Source organism: Odocoileus virginianus, chromosome 23 (assembly GCF_023699985.2).
Source record: "Odocoileus virginianus isolate 20LAN1187 ecotype Illinois chromosome 23, Ovbor_1.2, whole genome shotgun sequence".
Classification (NCBI taxonomy): Eukaryota; Metazoa; Chordata; class Mammalia; order Artiodactyla; family Cervidae; genus Odocoileus; species Odocoileus virginianus.
The window spans coordinates 14,939,236-14,955,470 of NC_069696.1; the positions used below are offsets into that span (position 1 = coordinate 14,939,236).

At 64.7% G+C, this 16,235-nt stretch overlaps 1 protein-coding gene across 2 annotated transcripts in view; it reads left to right on the plus strand.

Annotated features, from left to right (window-relative positions):
• The window catches only part of TAFA5 (TAFA chemokine like family member 5), a 174,378-nt gene that overhangs the window by 72,731 nt on the left and 85,412 nt on the right, over nt 1-16,235 (plus strand). The window contains exon 1 of one of the 2 annotated variants that reach the window (XM_070453524.1): nt 836-1,025. The exons of the other annotated variant lie outside the window; for it this stretch is intronic. Within the exon in view, the coding sequence (XP_070309625.1) occupies nt 935-1,025 (91 nt within the window). The 5' untranslated portion in view covers nt 836-934. Of the gene's footprint in view, nt 1-835; nt 1,026-16,235 lie in introns of those variants that run through there. 2 annotated transcript variants of the gene reach the window in all.

The following is a 16,235-nucleotide window of genomic DNA, read 5'->3' on the forward strand; positions in this document are numbered from 1 at the left end:
GAGCGCAGACGGCGGCGGGCGCGGGCCGGAGTCCGAGCGCCGCGCGGCCCCTCCCGCCGCCTCCCCAGAAGCACCGAGCCGATCGGGCGGCGGGCGCGCGCCACGGGCCGGAGCGGCGGCGTCCCGCGGACGAGGCGCGCGTTGTCGCCGGCCCCACCTGTCGGCGCGGCCGCCGCCACCGGCCCAGCCGGGCAGGCGGCCCGCGAGAGCCCGGGCCGGGCCTCGACCGGCCGCCGCGGCAGAGGCGCGGGCTCCGGGAGCGAGGAGGCCGGCACCGTTCGAGGGCCACCGGGCCGCGCAAGTTCTCTGCCTGCGGGCTGGGCCCGGCCGCGCGGGTCCCGGCGGCGGCGATGGTGCGGCGGCCCCGCGCCCGGCGCGCAGCCCCGGCCCCGCGCTCGGTTCTCCGCGGCGGCGGCGGCGGCGGCATCGCGGCCCCCTGAGCCCCGGGCCGGAGCGAGCGCGGCGGCGGCGAGAGGAAGGCAGCGGCGGGAGGCGGCAGGCGACCGGCGGTTGGGCCGTTGCGCAATCCACGGCCCGCCGTCCGAGTCCTGCCGGCGGCGCGGCTCCGGGGGCGGCGGCGGGGCTGATTCATGGGGCCGCGGCGGCCACCCCCCCGCGCCCGGGCCCCCGGCGCTCCGCAGCCCGCGCTGGTGGCCGAGCGGCCGGAGCGGCGGCCGCCGCGGCCCGAGCCTCGGTGCTAACCTCCCCGCCCCGCCCGCCCCCTCCCCGCGCCCCCGCCCGCTCCCCTCCCCCTGCCCAAAAAGACACAGCCCGGCTCCCGGAGCGGCACCTCCAGTCGCGGCGGAGCGCGGCGTTGGCGCGGATGGAGGGCGCGAGCGGGCGGCCGCGGCGGCTGCACCCGGCGGGGCGCTGATGCGGCGCCTGGACCTTCGCTGCTCGACTTGGGGGGCGTCGGCCGAGTGGGCACTCCGCGATGCAGCTCCTGAAGGCGCTCTGGGCACTCGCGGGGGCCGCGCTCTGCTGCTTCCTCGTCCTGGTGATCCACGCGCAGTTCCTGAAAGAAGGTAATTGTCCCCCCGCGCGCCAGGCTTCCAGCACGTTCGGCCGCCGCCGCCGCGCTCGGCCCGGCCAGCCCGGCACCACTGCGGGGCCCCGGCGCCCGGCGCGCTCCCTGCCCGGCCCCGCGCGGTTCCCGCAGCCGCGCTCAGCCCCGGGTCCGAGGTGGCGGGCGCGGGGGCCTCGGTGCGTCTGGTGCCGCCGGGCCCCGGCCCGCTCCGGGGCTGCCGTGCCGTCCCCTTCCCCGCACGGCTCGTGGGCAGCGGCGCCCGGCCTCTGTCCGCCGGCTCTCGGTAGATGGCACCCGTGCTCCACGCTGGCGGGCCAGGCGCGGGCCCGGGCGGAGGGAGCCCCGGACGAGGCCTGCGCGCCCGCACCCCGCTCTCCGCGCCGCCTTCCGGGCGAGCCCGGGGCCGTCCGGCTCCAGGAGCAGGGGCTCGCCCGCCAGAGCGCCTGGCCCCGCACCAAGTCCGGCCCCCGCCGTCCTTGCCTGCTTGAGAGCAGCGCTCGCGCTGCAGTGGATCTTTCTTGGGACTTGGTTGAGTCGAGCAAGTTTGGGAGGGGCGGCTCTGCCCCTGCTGTCCAGGGAAGGAGCCCCGGGGCTCGCGGGGCGGCGCGGACCCGAGTACCCGGGTCATTCCCGGGAACTTGCTGGCTCGGAGGCCGGGGCTCTGGAGGGCAGCCCGGCTGCCCTTGTGGAACAGCCGGCCCAGACACTCGGGCCGGGCGGCGCCCGCTGCCATGGCGGCCGTGCCCTCGCCCCCAGGCCCCTTGCCCCCAGCGCTGTGCGGTGCCACCCCGGCCGGCAGGGCACGCCAGCCCATCTCCCAGCCGCCGTGGCCGGGAGCGCAGGCAGACCCTCGCTGGCTCCCGGCCCTCACAAAGGACTGGTGTGCAGCGTTCAGCTGCTTTCTAGCCTAATTAACGAGCTGCCTCTGGCTCTCCAGAAGCAGGTAGGTGTGGGAGGCCAGGCCGCCCGTCACCGGCTTCTTCGGCCTGGTGTCCCTTTCCCGCCCTTGGTTTTGGGTCCAGGCCCTGAAGGAAGAGGGGACGTCCCCCACCCCCCCCCAACCCCCCGGGGCCTAGCCCCTCGAGAGGGCCCAGTGAGTTTCGGATGAACTGGAGGCCCGCCCTCTACCACCAGCTTGCTTCAGGAGCGGCTGGCTCTGCTGGGGGTGGGTGGTCCCTGGGGGCTAGCAAGCCACCCAGAGGCTGATCCCAGCTGTGCCCTCTGCCAGGGGACTCTGGGCCCCACCAAGTGGACCACAGTTCCTCACCCTTCCTTCCCACCAAGCTGTGCTTTCAGGGGGATCTCTTTTGAAAGGGGGACTCCTGTGAAGTTCACTGCTTTTAAGGTGGAAAGGGCCGGGCTGTGTGTGTGTTCCCCCGGGAGGGGTTTGTTCTGTGTAGAGACAGATTCTCCGTGATCTTAGAGCTGTCGTGCTGAGAGAGGGAGCTCTGAGAGCCTCTGGCCGAGCCTGTGCCTTTCGCTCGCCCGGTGGGAGCTGACCGGTCCTGCTGTCTTCAGAGGCCCTGCCGTCCTCCTGAGGCCCCGCGTCCTAAGGTCAAGACACATGTTTTGATCAACAGAAGAGTTTCTGTCTCTTGGATTCAAAGACTCTGGGTGCAGGGCAGGGCAGGGTTTCGGGGCCTCATCTTGCTTGGAGAGGGTGCTGTTTTCTGAGGATGGGTTATTGAAGAGCCCAGCACGGAAACCTCCGTGTTTGCCCTGATCTGGGCAGCAACCTCCGCGAGGCGCCGCGACGCTCTGGAAGCCGGTGTAGGAACAGGGAGGTGGGGCACGGGCCCGGAGCAGGTCCGCACTCTGCAGGCGCTTGGGGGAAGTTTGATTGTCTACACAGCCCTCTACAATTCTTAGAAACGCCATCTGTCCATCCTGAAAGAATGTCACATTCCTGCTTCCCAGGGTGGAGTGCCCTGCGCTCCGTCTCTCTGAAAGGTCAGACTGGGAGCAAGCACCCTGTCCTCCCTGACTGTCCCCTTTGGGGTCAGGAGCCCTGGGCAGGCGCTGGGGGTCCAGGGGCCGGGGTCCGGGGGCTGGGGGCAGGCCCACCCTGGGTGCACGGGACCCCCGGGCCCTCTGGCTGCAGGCCCCAGGCCATTTCCTTCCAGGCGCGCTGGCCCCAGGAGGTGGGGAGCGAGGCAGGCAGACAGACAACTGTGACTTGTTGTCTGCGGACGGGTGGGAGAGAGCTGTTTAAATGGCCATTTCCCTGAATCTGGCTTTTTCAGCGGTGAAGAATGGGGGGCCCCCGGGAGCCGCTTTTCCACACTCCGCCTTTTGTGTGCAGATGCGGGTCACCCCGTGGCTAATCCGTCCCCCTCTGGCCAGTCTGTCTCCCTGTGTTGGCGAAGATGAATAGGGCTGTGGACGAGAGAGAGGCGTATTGTGGTCCCTGATTGCAGTCTTGGCCAGGCCGGTCTTTGTGAGAGCGTCCTGCCCGCCACGGCCAGCCGGGCCAGGCACCCAGAGGGCAGGGGAGAGAGGGCCGCGACCTGGGGCGGGGGCGGTGAGGACCTGGGTGCCCCTGCCTTCTCCTGCTCGCCCCTCGGGACGCCCTGACCCTCCTCTGGGGAGCTCCGGCTGGCCTTGGTCTTTGGATGCAGCCCGCACGCGCCCTGTGTTTCTGAGCTAGTCCGGGAGGGGTGGAGGGGGTGGTCTGGGGAGCTGATTTCAAATGCAACGTCTTAACTGGGGGACAGAGGGCCCGCATGGTGCTGTACCCCAAAAGGGCAGAGGGGAGACTTCCTTTTATCTCCCTGATGATGTTGGGTCTCAGAACACGGCCTTAAGGAAACGGCAGGAATTAGGGGAAAAAGAAAAACAAAGATTTTCCATCTCCCTCTACCAAAGACCCGAAGGTATTTTTCTCCCAGCCTTTCAATCACCCTGCAGATTCGGGTCCTCGGGTCGCTGCTGATGTAACAGGAGCAGTAACAGTCCGCTTTTCCCGCCGCTGTGGGTCTGAGGTCTGCCTGCGTCTCCCTCTCCTTGGGGGCCGCAGAGCTGGGAGGTGGGTGGGTGTGTGATTCACAGCCTCTGCGGGAGAGCATGTCTCCGGAGATGAGTGTGTATGTCCGGACACGCTTGCCGTGGACCCGGCATTGATTCCGGAGGTCCCTTCTGAATCGGACAGCTGCTCTGAGGGCCGACTGTTGAGTAAACAGGATTCAACTTTGGTTTATTTAGTTAGCGCCTCGTTCTGGAAGTGAAGCAGAATTCTGGGAGCCCGGGCCTGGGGAGGAGCACGCTTACCCCCGAGAAGCCCCTCCGCCGTCTCCTGTGAGCTGCCGTGACTGTGCGCCGGGCGGTCATCACTGTCGTCGTCATGAGGTCAGGAGTCCAGGGTTAACTGTCTCTTACATCTGTGAGCTTATTTTAAAAAGTGGACAGAGCACAGTTCCTGGCACCCAGGGGTCCATCAGAAATATATTTGTTGGAGCAGAAAATCACCCCAGTTACAACGCACACCGGGGTCTCCCGGGCACTGGCGCCTGCGGGCAGCCCCCCGTGGGTTGGGAAGGATTGTGGCCCCTATGTCGAGCTTCCAAGAACAGGAGTTTTGGGGCCCAGGCTGTGCACAGATGGTTCTCAGAGGCTGTGATGACCAAGGAGGGTCGGAACAGAGGCCTGGGACTAGTGTTCACATTGGCAGAAGATTGAGATGCCCCGTGTTCCAGCTGCTTCCGACCACCCGCCCGGACCTCCCTGCCTGCCTGTTTCTCCTGGAGCCTCTGGCTGCGTCCAGAGGGGCCTGGCCACACTGCCTTTTCTCCCCTCAGCGGGGTTCCTTTTTGAGGCCAGGGGTGTGGGGCCGGCTGGGGGGCACTTGGGGGCCGCATCGAAATAGCCCGGCTTCTCATCATCATGTAGTATCTATTCAGCGTGGCAGAGTCTAAAACCCGCACTCACCGTAATGGGAGCCTCGTTGCGGAGTGTCTGACAGCTGGACAGAGTGAACGCGGAGGGGGATTGCTCCGCTGGGGCGCCGGGGCCTGGCCGGCTGCTGTCACACCCCCCGGGGCCAGGCACAGGCGTGCAGGCTCGGGAGGGCTGCCCTTGCCCGGACTCTCCGCCCTCATCTCTGGAAGCTCTTCAGGCCCCATCTTGGCCTCCACCCTGAGCCGGGCATCAGGGATCCCTGCAGCAGACCGTGTGAGCGCCATCTCCAGGGTCTGATTTACACACGTGTGCACACCAGGCTTTTACACCAGGGTTTCTGCCTATCCTGGGGACGTAGCCCTGTGCACAGGCGCCAGCAGCGAGGGGGCAGTGTGGGGTGGCCAGGACCCCTCGCTGGGGAAGGGCTGCCGAGGCTGCGGGGGGCAGAGGGTGGTGGGTCCCTGACAATGGGGTACCGCTGATGTAGTCGTGTGTGTGTGTGCGTGCGTGTGTGTGTGCATGCGTCTGTGTGCACACGTGTGTGTGTGTGGAGATGGTGGTTTGTTGTTCAGTTGCAAAGTCACGTCCGACTCTCTGTGACCCCATGAAGTGCGGCACTCTTCTGTCTTTTCCTGTCTCCTGGAGCTTGCTCAAACCCATGTCCATCGAGTCGGTGATGCCATCCAGCTATCTCATCCTCTGTCGCCCCCTTCTCCTCCTGCCCTCAATCTTTCCCAGCATCAGGGTCTTTTCCAGTGAGTCGGCTCTTTGCATCAGTTGGCCAAAGTACTGAAGCTTCAGCACCAGTCCTTCCATTGAATATTCAGGGTTGATTTCGTTTAGGATGGACTGGTTGGATGATATGGTTACATTCACTAAACACTCACCACAGGTTATGCCCGTAGGCACGTGAAGTGATGAGACACCCTGAGAGCCTGCTCTTGGATCAGGAAGCCGCCCTTAGTCTCGGCATTTACTGGTCAGTAGCCGGTTCCAGGAGGTGCAGGGTGCAGCATGAGCGTGTGTGAGGTAGCGCGTAAGGCTGTCACTGCGTCTGCGTGTAACGTGTGCTGCTGTTCACACACGTTCAGTGAATGGACTCAGAGCCTCCTGGAGCTGCACGCGGTGACCCCTGGAGTCCTTGTCCTTCTGTGCCGGTGACCAGCCGGCCCGCTGTGCCCGCTCCCTTTCGCCTTTCCTCCTGAGCCTGTCTCACACAGGCAACATGGTCACAGACATGCAAACACGTGCGTGCATGAACACACACACAAACGCAGGCACACGTGGGGAGCAGCGCCCAGCCAGGAGGCAGGAAGCAGGGGAGAGGCCCTGCGGTCCCGTCTCTGCCCCCAGCACCCTGGGGCCGCCTTGTCGGGAGCGGCCACGCCCAGCGAGACCCTGCGGCACCCACGGACAGGCCTGGGTCACAGACGTCAGGGGGACGTGGGCCGTGTGTGCGCTCACTGCCTCTCCTTCTTTGCTTGGATCCGGAGCCCGGCGGCCCCGGGAGTCTCACACCCACCTTCCCTCACACATCCCGCACCCCGCTGACCCAGCACCTGGCTCGTGGCTCACACGTGCTTGGGCAAATGGCCTTTGGAATTGGGAGGCTGGGTGGACACGTGATATCAGGCAAGTCACTGGAGTGCCGGGACCCCAGTCTCCTTGGCAGGATGGAAAGGGTCGCAGACCTGAGACGTAGGGTGGTCCAGCCCGTATTTCCTGAGCTGAAGAGGACGCGGATCTTGGGCGGAGCCCCTCCGGGGCAGGGACTCGGGCTGCAGCCTCGGTCCACACCCACTCCCTGCCCCCCGAGATTCCTTCCCCGGGCCACCCCGCCTGGGAGGCCCCAGCCGCGGCCGCCAGCACGTGCCGGGACGCTGGGCCTGGCTCCGGGGAGCCCCCGGGAGGGACAGGGCCCCCCATCTCTCCCTCACAAGGGTTCTGATCACCCAGCCAGCCTGTGCCCCCAGAACTGACTCTGAGGCAAGGGGCTTCCCACGGGAGATGGCAGCCCAGGACAGCTGAGGAGCAGGGGACACGCCCAGCCCCACAGGCCACCCCGGGACCCGTCCGACCGAGGGTCAGGGCCATGTTCCTGGCAGAGGCGGTCCAGGAAGGAGCCAGAAGCAGGCCTGGGCCCTGACATCCTGGTGGGCTGGGCTGGCCCCGAGCCTCCAGGGGTTTGGCGGCCACTGACCAGGCTTGAGTGAAGCCCCGCCTCGACCCCCACCCGGGGGAGGGGGGGTGTCCTCACGTGGCCCCGGAGAGTTCGGTGCAGGAAAGCTGGGACCCGCCTGCTTCCTCCAAGTTCCGTGGTCCCGAGGGCGGGAAGCCTATGGGGCAGGCCTGGGGCTGAGATGCTGTCCACGAGGCTGGCCCAGGCTGCCGGCCAGGAAGCTTACCCCCTGAGCTGGCTGCACGGAGGCTGGTGGTGGACAGAGTCTGTTCTTGGCCCACACGGTCCCCTGGCGGTGACCTGAGTAGCCCCTTCCTTCCAGGCTCCAGTGTGTTTTTGTGGAGCTGGGGGGTGGTTGTGCGGTGGGGAAGGAGGGTCACCTTTCTGGCGGGGGAAGGGCAGACGCTGGCAGATGGGGAGCCAGGTGGGCGGCCCTTGGTCGCCTGGCTGTTCAGGGCCGTCCACTTCCTGCCGTCACCGCGGCCTCTGCCGCTGCCCATCATCAGTGCCCCGACGGCCCGGGGCGGAACCTGGGCCTTGCTCTTGGCTGCCCTATCCCGTACTGTCTCTGAGGACGCCAGCATGCACCCTGCCACCCTCGGCTGGGTGACATTGATGGTGTCCATGATGACTTACGGATGGTCCCCTGTGGGTCATGTGGCCCTTTGTCCAAACACTCCTTTTCAGGAGCGGGAGGGAGGCTGCCCTGTGTCCCAGCCCCTCTGGCCACCCAGGGAGATCGGGGTCGCCACCCAGACCACCCCCACTTTCACTAGGAAGGTCCCACATGTGATTGGAGAAAGTGGGTCACAGACTCAGACTGTGCTCCGGGGACCCGCGTGAGGTGTCCTGGCTGAGCCCCCAGCCCCGTGGATGGAGTCATGTGTGTGACCAGACCGAACCCAGGGCTGTGGGTGTGTCTAGTGGTCTTCAGAGCCCACCCGTAGGGCAGTGACCCCGGGTCCAGTCTTTCCCGTCCACGGGCACATGTTTGTCTGTTGCCCTCCCAGGGTGCACGGGAGCCCTTTTTATTCTCTGTGGCTAAACCTTAGAAGATGCAGCCTGCCCCGTCTGATGAGAGCCCTGCAGGTGTGATGCGACCTCCAGCGTCCAGGCCAGGGTCCTCTTGGTGGTGGAGCTCGGGGCCAGGAGACCCTGGACCGTCTCAGGCCTTCCGAGGGCGGGATGGGACGGTCAGGGTGGTGCCTCTCCAGCCACGTGCTGGCCCCCTCTAGGACAGTGTGGGCAGTCAGGGGGCACCTCGGGCAGGCTTTGGGGGAGCCTGGCCAGTGCTGGGAGGGCCACCCTCAGTGCACAGGGCTCCCTGGTGTCCTGGCCAATAATGACTCGGTCCTTGTTGGGCCTGAGGTGGTCGCTGCGGAGGGCTCAGTCCACGCTCTGCGGCCCTGACGAGCCCCACGGGCGCCGGGTCCCTGGCGAGTCCCACGGCCCTGGGGCCCTGGCGAGTCCCACGGGCGCGTCCCTGGCGAGTCCCGCGGGTGCTGGGTCCCTGGCTCGGGAGAGTGATCCGAGGTCTCAGGCGGGGTGGACGGTGTGGTGGCGCCCGCCTTCCCCACCCTGCCGGACTTGGGATGAGACCTCAGCGATGGAGCTATGACCCCAGGGTGCCAGCGGCTGGTCTGGGCCCTGGTCTCCTGGTGTAACAGTGGGTCCTACAAGGGGCTGACGCTGGACCTCATGGGCGGCCCCCTCTGCCTCTGCCCCGCTGTCCCCAGGGCCCCCGGTTTGGCCAGGAGGCTGGTTCTGGAAGGTCCTTGAGGACCCTGTGGGAAGTCCTAACCCCAATCACACATGCCCACTCTCAGCCCTGTGTTCTTCCTGAGTCTGGAGGAGGGTGTGCAGCCTTTCAAACACACGGTCTTTTCAAAGTCAGCCTCTGCCTGGAGAAGGCGGGTTATATCAACCAGTTCCCTCTCTTCTCCTCCGACCGCAGGAGCAGCTGAACAGGCTCTGTACACTTCACTGAGACAGGAGCCCCGGTCTCACTGACGCTTAGCTATGCTTTGCAGGACCCCGCCCCCACTCCCCGCCATCATCCTGAGCCCCCCTTCCCCGGGAGCCCTTGCAAGGCCACAGCCCCCAGGGCCGATTGCCTGGGCGATAGCCTTGCTGGACATACCGGCCCAGAGTGATGCACACGTTGAGCGCCTGCAGTATGCCAGGCACAGGCTGTGTGCTGGTGCCCGTGGGACCCTGTACGTGACAAGCTGGGCTCTTGGAGAAGCTCACAGCTGAGGGCTGAGCAATGCCCCCCAAAGGACGCGTGCACCCAGAACCTGTGGGCGGGCCTGGTTGGGGAGGAGGTGTGATTTGCAGGTGAGGTTAATGTAAGACTCTCTGGGTGCCATCGTCCTGGATGCGGTCCGCCCTGCATCCAGAGAGAAGCGTCCTTAGAGGAGAAGAGACCCAGGAGAGGCCTTGTGAAGACAGAGGCAGAGACGGACGATGTGGCCACCAGCCAAGGGATGCCCACCTCCAGAGGCTGGAGGAGGCAGAGGACCCTCCCCCAGAGGGTCCAGAGAATGGCTGGCCCTGCCCACACCTTGACCTTGGACCTGTGGCTTCCAGGACCGGCGGGATGAGTTTCCATGGTTTACTCTCGTTGTTACAGCGGCCGCAGGAAACCAGGAGGCCGCACGTGGGTGACGGAGGGGCACGTGCCTAGAGGAGCCCGGCCACGTGTGCCGGGGGGTGGGGGTCTCACCACCTCTGTCCCAGGGAGGCCTGGACGGGCAGACGCTCCGTCAGTGTTCGGGCAAAGACGTGGTCTCCCGTTTGGCATCTGGGCCCACAGAGGCGACGGCCATTGAGTCCCAGCTTGAGGCAGAAGCCGCTTCTCCCGGCGGTGGGGGTTGGGGGCGGCCCGGAAGTCCTCAACACGCCTCCATCCATAAATCAGTGTTTCCCAAAGCCAGGGCACGTAGGCTGTGCATACGAGATGACTTTATGTGGGCTTGGGTGGGCATTTTTCATTTTAACGGTCGTGTGTTTATTTTTATGGTTACCTTCTATTTACGGCCATGGGGCTGGCTTCTTGCTCACAGAAGATGGAGAGTTCCTTTCCGGCCAGACAGGGACGCTCGTGGGAGGGTTATGGTGGAGGCAGTGAGCCCCAGGGGCGCGTGTTTATGGAGCGCCTACTGTGAGCTGGGCCCAGCAAACAGGCTGAGCCAGGCAGCAGGAGGCCGGTGGGCACGGGGCTGAAGCTCTGGGCAGCAGGGGCCCCGGAGGGTCGTGCAGGTGGGTGAGGGTCATCGCAGGCCACGCTCCAGTAGCCGCGGTCACTCCGGTGTCCAGGCCAACGGAGAACAAAGGGGCCTTCCTCTGATGTAGGACGCTGGAGAGAGAGGTGGGCAGTCATTTTCTGGGGGCTGCGGGACACAAGCCCACAATGGGGGCTTGAAGCGTGGGCGTTTACTGTCCCCTCCTTTTGGAGGCCGAAAGTCCCGGCCGAGGCGTTGCAGGGGTGGGGGCGGGGCTCCTCTCGAGCCCCTCCGTGCTGCTGGTGGCTCCCGAGCTCAGGGCCTGCCTCTCCAGGCTCTGCCTGCGTCACATGGCCTGCTCCCCTCCATCAGGACGCGGGCCCTTGCATTTCGCACCCACCCGCATCCAGATGACCTCATCCTGAGAGCGTCACTGTATCTGCAAGGACATTTACTCCAGATGAGATCACCTTCCAGGGCTTTGGGTGGACCTTCCGGGGTTCTGGGTAGACCTCCCTTTGGGGTAAGGTAGACCTTGCAGGGTTCTGAATAGACCTTCCAGGGTTCTGGGTAGATCTTCCGACGTTCTGGGTAGACCTCCCTTTGGGGTAAGGTAGACCTTGCAGGGTTCTGGGTAGACCTTCCGAGGTTCTGGGTAGACTTTGCAGGTTTCTTGACAGACCTTCCAGGGTTCTGGGTATACCTCCCTTTGGGGTAAGGTAGACCTTCCGGGGTTCAGGGTAGATCTTCTGGGGCTCTGGGTAGACCTACTTTTGGGGTTCACTGTTCCGCTCACCACATGGGAGCTGGAAGATGATGCACCCATGACTGGGCACTGATGCCATCACCCAGGACCAGAGGCCTTGCAGACCTTAATGCAACAAGCACCAGCCCCCTTACAGCCTGGGCCTTGCCTGTGTTTGGGGTTCTCCTGGGGGCTGGGGGCTTCCTCCCTCCCGCTGAACCCCATCACTCCTTGATGGAAGGGGCAGCCCCCAGAGACCCCTGCATCCTGCCCTCAGAGACCCTGGTGTCCCGCCCTCCGTGGGGCCGGCCGTCTGCAAGCTGAGCTGACTGCACGGGGCGAGGACTCTGCTTCTATTCATGGATGGCACGTGTGAAAGTTAGTTGTTTTTTCTTTTCTTTCATTTTTTTAAAGAAAATTGTGAAAGCCACTTTGGCATTGGTGCCTGGCCTCCCACAAGGCACGTTTGATTCCACTTGGAATAGTCAGTTGCCAGCTTAGCAGTTTCCCGGCACGTTATTCAAAATGTGTCTCGTATCGTTCATTCTCTTAGCTCCTGAGTCATCCTGACGAGCTGACTCATGTTGGTTGAACCTCGCGTATTTCTTTTTTTTTTTTTCATTAAGTGTGTGTCTTGGCATTGAGAGCAAACTTCTGGGTGTTCAGTTATCTTCTCACTGAGGCTGGGAAGGTGTTCATGGTCGGGGGGATACTCTGCCTGAGGAATCTTCTAGAAGGGAAGGTGGTTCCTCTTGGGTGAGGAGCACCATTAAAGCCAGAGACTGGGGGGCAGGAGAGGGACACCCAGGCCCCATCACAGCCTGCCCCCCAGGGTCCTACTCCCCATCATCAGACGGCCTCTGACTCAGCCGTCTACCTGGAGGGCGGCCGGAGATTCCTCAAGCTCTGACCGTGCAGTGGGGGCGGGCGCAGAGGTGGGGAGGTCCTGAGGGCGCCCTCACTGGGCACACAGGCCTCCTGCTGGCCTGGGGTGGGGACAGGAACCCAGGAGGTGGCCATGAGGAGGGTCAGGTGAGACTCGTAGTCCGGAGCGCCCTTTAGCTGCTGGAGGAGTGGCCGGGCGTGTGGCGCTGCCTGTGGCCCAGGCATAGCCAGTGTCCGCCCGCCTGCAGACGTGGGGGTGCTCCCACGGGGGCCCTGGGGCGAAGCTCTCTGGGTCCTGAGCCGCTGCCTGTGGCCCAGGCATAGCCAGTGTCCACCCGCCTGCAGACGTGGGGGTGCTCCCACGGGGGCCCTGGGGCGAAGCTCTCTGGGTCCTGATCCGCTGCCTGTGGCCCAGGCATAGCCAGTGTCCGCCCGCCTGCAGACGTGGGGGTGCTCCCACGGGGGCCCTGGGGTGAAGCTCTCTGGGTCCTGAGCCGACCTCCTTCCAGAGACCAGCTTGTCCAGTCTGATCTGGCACTGACTTCCGCACCCCCGAGTCCTGGGTGGGAGCCCGTGGCTTCTCAGTCCTTTCGGGGCTCTCCTCCCCCCGGTCTGTGCCCGTGAGCATTGGCGCTGTCTGTGCCTGGGCCCGGGGCGACGGCGGGTCCAGACAGCAGGTGCCCCCGAGCATCCCGTGGCTCCGACAGTGAGTGGGAGGGGCTGCCCTTGGTCCGGCCCCGCCCTGCCTGGGGTCCCTGCTGCCTGCGCCCCCTCCCCCACCTTGGGCTGAAGATTCTCAACACAGCCCCTGGCTGGCAGACAGGTGGTCGCCGGGGGCTTCCCTGCATCGTCCTGACCCAGCCCTCACACTGCTGCATTCTGGGGGCTGAGCGGCTGGACCTGGCCCCGGGGCTCTGGGGCGCGGGAGCCCGAGGGTCGGCAGAATTTCCTGGAGAACTCAGCAGGACACGCAGTGAAGGGAGCGTTCCCCATGCTCTTACCCCAGCCCTAGGCCACCTGTGTTTCCTGGGGCCGATCTTGGGGGGTTGCTGTCTTGGGGAGTTGCTGTCTTGGGGCTTACCGGGCAGAGCCCTTGGGGCGATCGCGTGTGAAATCTCACCCTCGGCATCCTGGACATGGGGTCGTCCTGGGAGCTTGCTGGGCGAGGGAGGGGAGGCAGGACAGCTGCGTTGCCTGCAGCCACGGTTGGGGGTGTCCACGCGGACCCAGGTAGCATCCGGAGTGGAGCAGGCGGCTGGCCCGCAGCATCACCTGCGTGCACGCTGTCTCCGGTGGAGTTGCCCTGGGGACGGCCGTAAGCACAGGCCGGCCTGGGCCCACACCCGTGTCCCCAGCAGGCTCCGGGCTTGTTTAAAAGGGAGCCTCAGGACCGGTTCCCCCAGACGCTGGAGGTGGAGGTGCTGGAGGGCGCCGGGTGGGACCGAGTGCCCATTGTACAGATGGGGAAACCGAGGGCTGGGCCGGGCAGGGGCTCGCCCAGGGCTGCGTGGGTCTCAGAATGACGTTGGCGAGTGTCGGAGTGGATTTCTGGTGGGGAGGTGGGTGCGGCTGAAGGCTTCCGGGGGCTGTCCATGCACGTGACCGGTGGGGGCTCAGAACGGGCTCACCAGCCTGGGGGCCTGTGCAGGTGGGCTGAGGGACGGGGAAAGACTGGGGCCTGGGTCGGCAGGGCTGAGTCTGTCTAGTTACCGGGTTGAGAGAGACGCTCCATCTGACTCTCTGGTCAGCGTCCCCATGACTGAGGGGGCCCCGCTACTGGAAGGACAGTGTGCTGTTTGCTCCCAGCCCCCTGCCCCCACACCTCCTCCAGGGCAGGTGCCCGGGGAGCTGGGAGCCCAACCACAGGGCCCCGTGGGGTCCTCCCCACCAGCCAGCCTGGGCACCATCCAGCTGCGGCCGTGGCTCACTCCCTGGGCCCTCCTTCCCAGTCTGTGAGGGGGGGTGCTCCCGGCTGCCCCCCAGCTGTGGCGTGAGGTTGGGAGGGGGAGGAGCGCACACCACCAGGCCTGCGTCGCATACGCCCTCAATCCACGCTGCTCTTCTTTTTAGCTATTTTTGTTATTTTTCTTGTCTACCCAAGTCCTCTTTCAAAGAGCCATGGTTTCCTAGGAGGCTGATGATGATGAATGCCAGAAAACAGGAGCATCTTGCCAGCCTCTGTGTGGGGGGCCTGCGGACCCTCCCCAGGCCCTGGAAGCGGTCCTCCTCTCCCCACAGAGGGATGCCTGTGTCCCTGGGGTGCTGGGGACTCACCGGGACGACCCCCAGGGGCCCCCGCGGCCTCGGGGGTGGCTGGGACCCGGCCAGGCATGGCCCTGCGGGTTGCCCAGAAGACGGCAGGCCTCTGTGTGTCTGACCCCTCAAGAGGGCCCATGAGATGAGCCTGGGGCATGCGGGGTGGGGGGTGCCTTGCAGGTCTTACATGTGCAGGGAGCCTTTTGGTTTTCTCCATGATGAGTGTGTGTCTATCTGAATACAGGCTGGTACCTGGGGACCCAGGGCTCCTCCCAGTAGTCGGGGGGCTGCTGTGGGGGGTCCCCCATTCCCATCAGCCGCTGCCTCTGTGGGTGTCCAGAGAACCCTTGTGGTCCCCGCCGCCTACCTGGGCCCAGCGTGCAGGCAGGGCTGTAGGTGATGGGTGGACCCCTCGGCGTGGGGCTCTGACCACTCAGACCACAGAACACGCTCCAGCTGGTCGTCCAGCCTCGGGGTGGAGCTGGAGATGGACTGAGTGCCCCCGGGCTCGCCTGAGCGCTCCCTCGGCCACAGGCGGCTCGGCCGGAGGCCTCTCCGGAGCGGCCGTCCCCGTCGGCCCTGGGCGCAGAAGCCCCAGGTCCTCGAGTCTGGAATTCAGGGTTTCCCTGAGCCCCGTGCCGGGCGCGTGGGGAGCCGGGCCGCAAGCGCCCTGGGGCCCCAGGAGCGTTTCCCCCCTGCCTCGCCAGCCTTCACTGCCCCGACTGCAGGGGGTCTTCCTGCCACCTTCCCAGGTTAGTGGGACCACCCAGGGGTCTTGAGACTGGCTCCAGCTCCTGGGGACTCCCTGTCCCCCAGTCAGTGTCCCCTCCCCGGGCACCTCTGTTCCTGTGGACCCCGGGGTGGCGGGGGTCACAGTTGTGCCATCAGCCCCAGCTGGTGGGTTCCAGGAGCGAAGGCGGCTGATGGCATGAGGGTGGTCTGACCGCACGGAAAAGCTGGGGAGGTGGATGCACTTGTCCTGAGGATCAGCACGTTGCCACTGGCAGGGAGGAGAGCCTCCAGGGAGGGGAGCCCAGGGCCACTGGGCCGCATCCAGGTCTGTGGGGGCTGCGGAGACCATGGCGGTGTTCTTTGGGCGGGGGGCGGGTGGTGGGTCTCAGCATCAGTGAGCACCGGCGAATCTTGTGCCCCTGGGAGCCTGGTGGGACCCACCCACCTCCTCGCGCTGGTTAATTAGTGTCTACAAGGCCCCCAACATTGCTGGGCGCTAATCCTTTAAGAACAGAGACAGTCTTCAACGGCAGCTGAGTTCCAAGCAGCATCCATTAAAACTCCTCCTGCACGGTATGGTGTAGCCTTATTAAGTGGCAAGATTATGCGGAAAAAAAATCGTTACGTGTGATAATGCAAGTTTCCATGTGATTCCTACAGGACATTCATTATCTCCCATTCGGCTCTATTTAAGCTCGATTGCGGGGGAATTAGTGGTATTACTGTTTAAATCTTAACTTTTGTGTTGAGAAGGCACGTTGCGAAGCTTTTGAAATGTATCTTGAAAGCAGTGCCTGGTTTCCCTGGTTTAACAAGGGAGCGAGCACAAGAGATTTCAAAGCCCACTAATCTGTAGATATTTTGGTCACGTGCCAGCAGATTTTTTTTTCATCTAATTAAAAAAAAAAAAGGTGTTGTTTTCCTGAAAGTTACTGAGATAAATTGTTTTAGGGAGGGCCGGGGACATGGGCTGGCCTTCCTGTCTGGTCACCGAGGGTAAGACCTGGTCCTGGGCCTGGGGGACACGGCCGGGGTGGGGAACTGGCCTCGCTGGCTCCGTCCAAAGGCACGTTCTGGACATGCCTCCACAGATGAGTGGATAAATGAGGTCTCGGCACATGAGGGAATACTACACAGCCCTCAAGAAGATGGAACCCTGACGCCTGGTACGAGACAGATGAACCTTGAGAGCGCTGTGTGACTCGGGAACAAGCCTGACCCAGAAGGACCAGTCATGTCCGATTGCACCGACGTGAGGTCCCTGAGCCGTCATTTCCCTGGAGACAGAAAGTA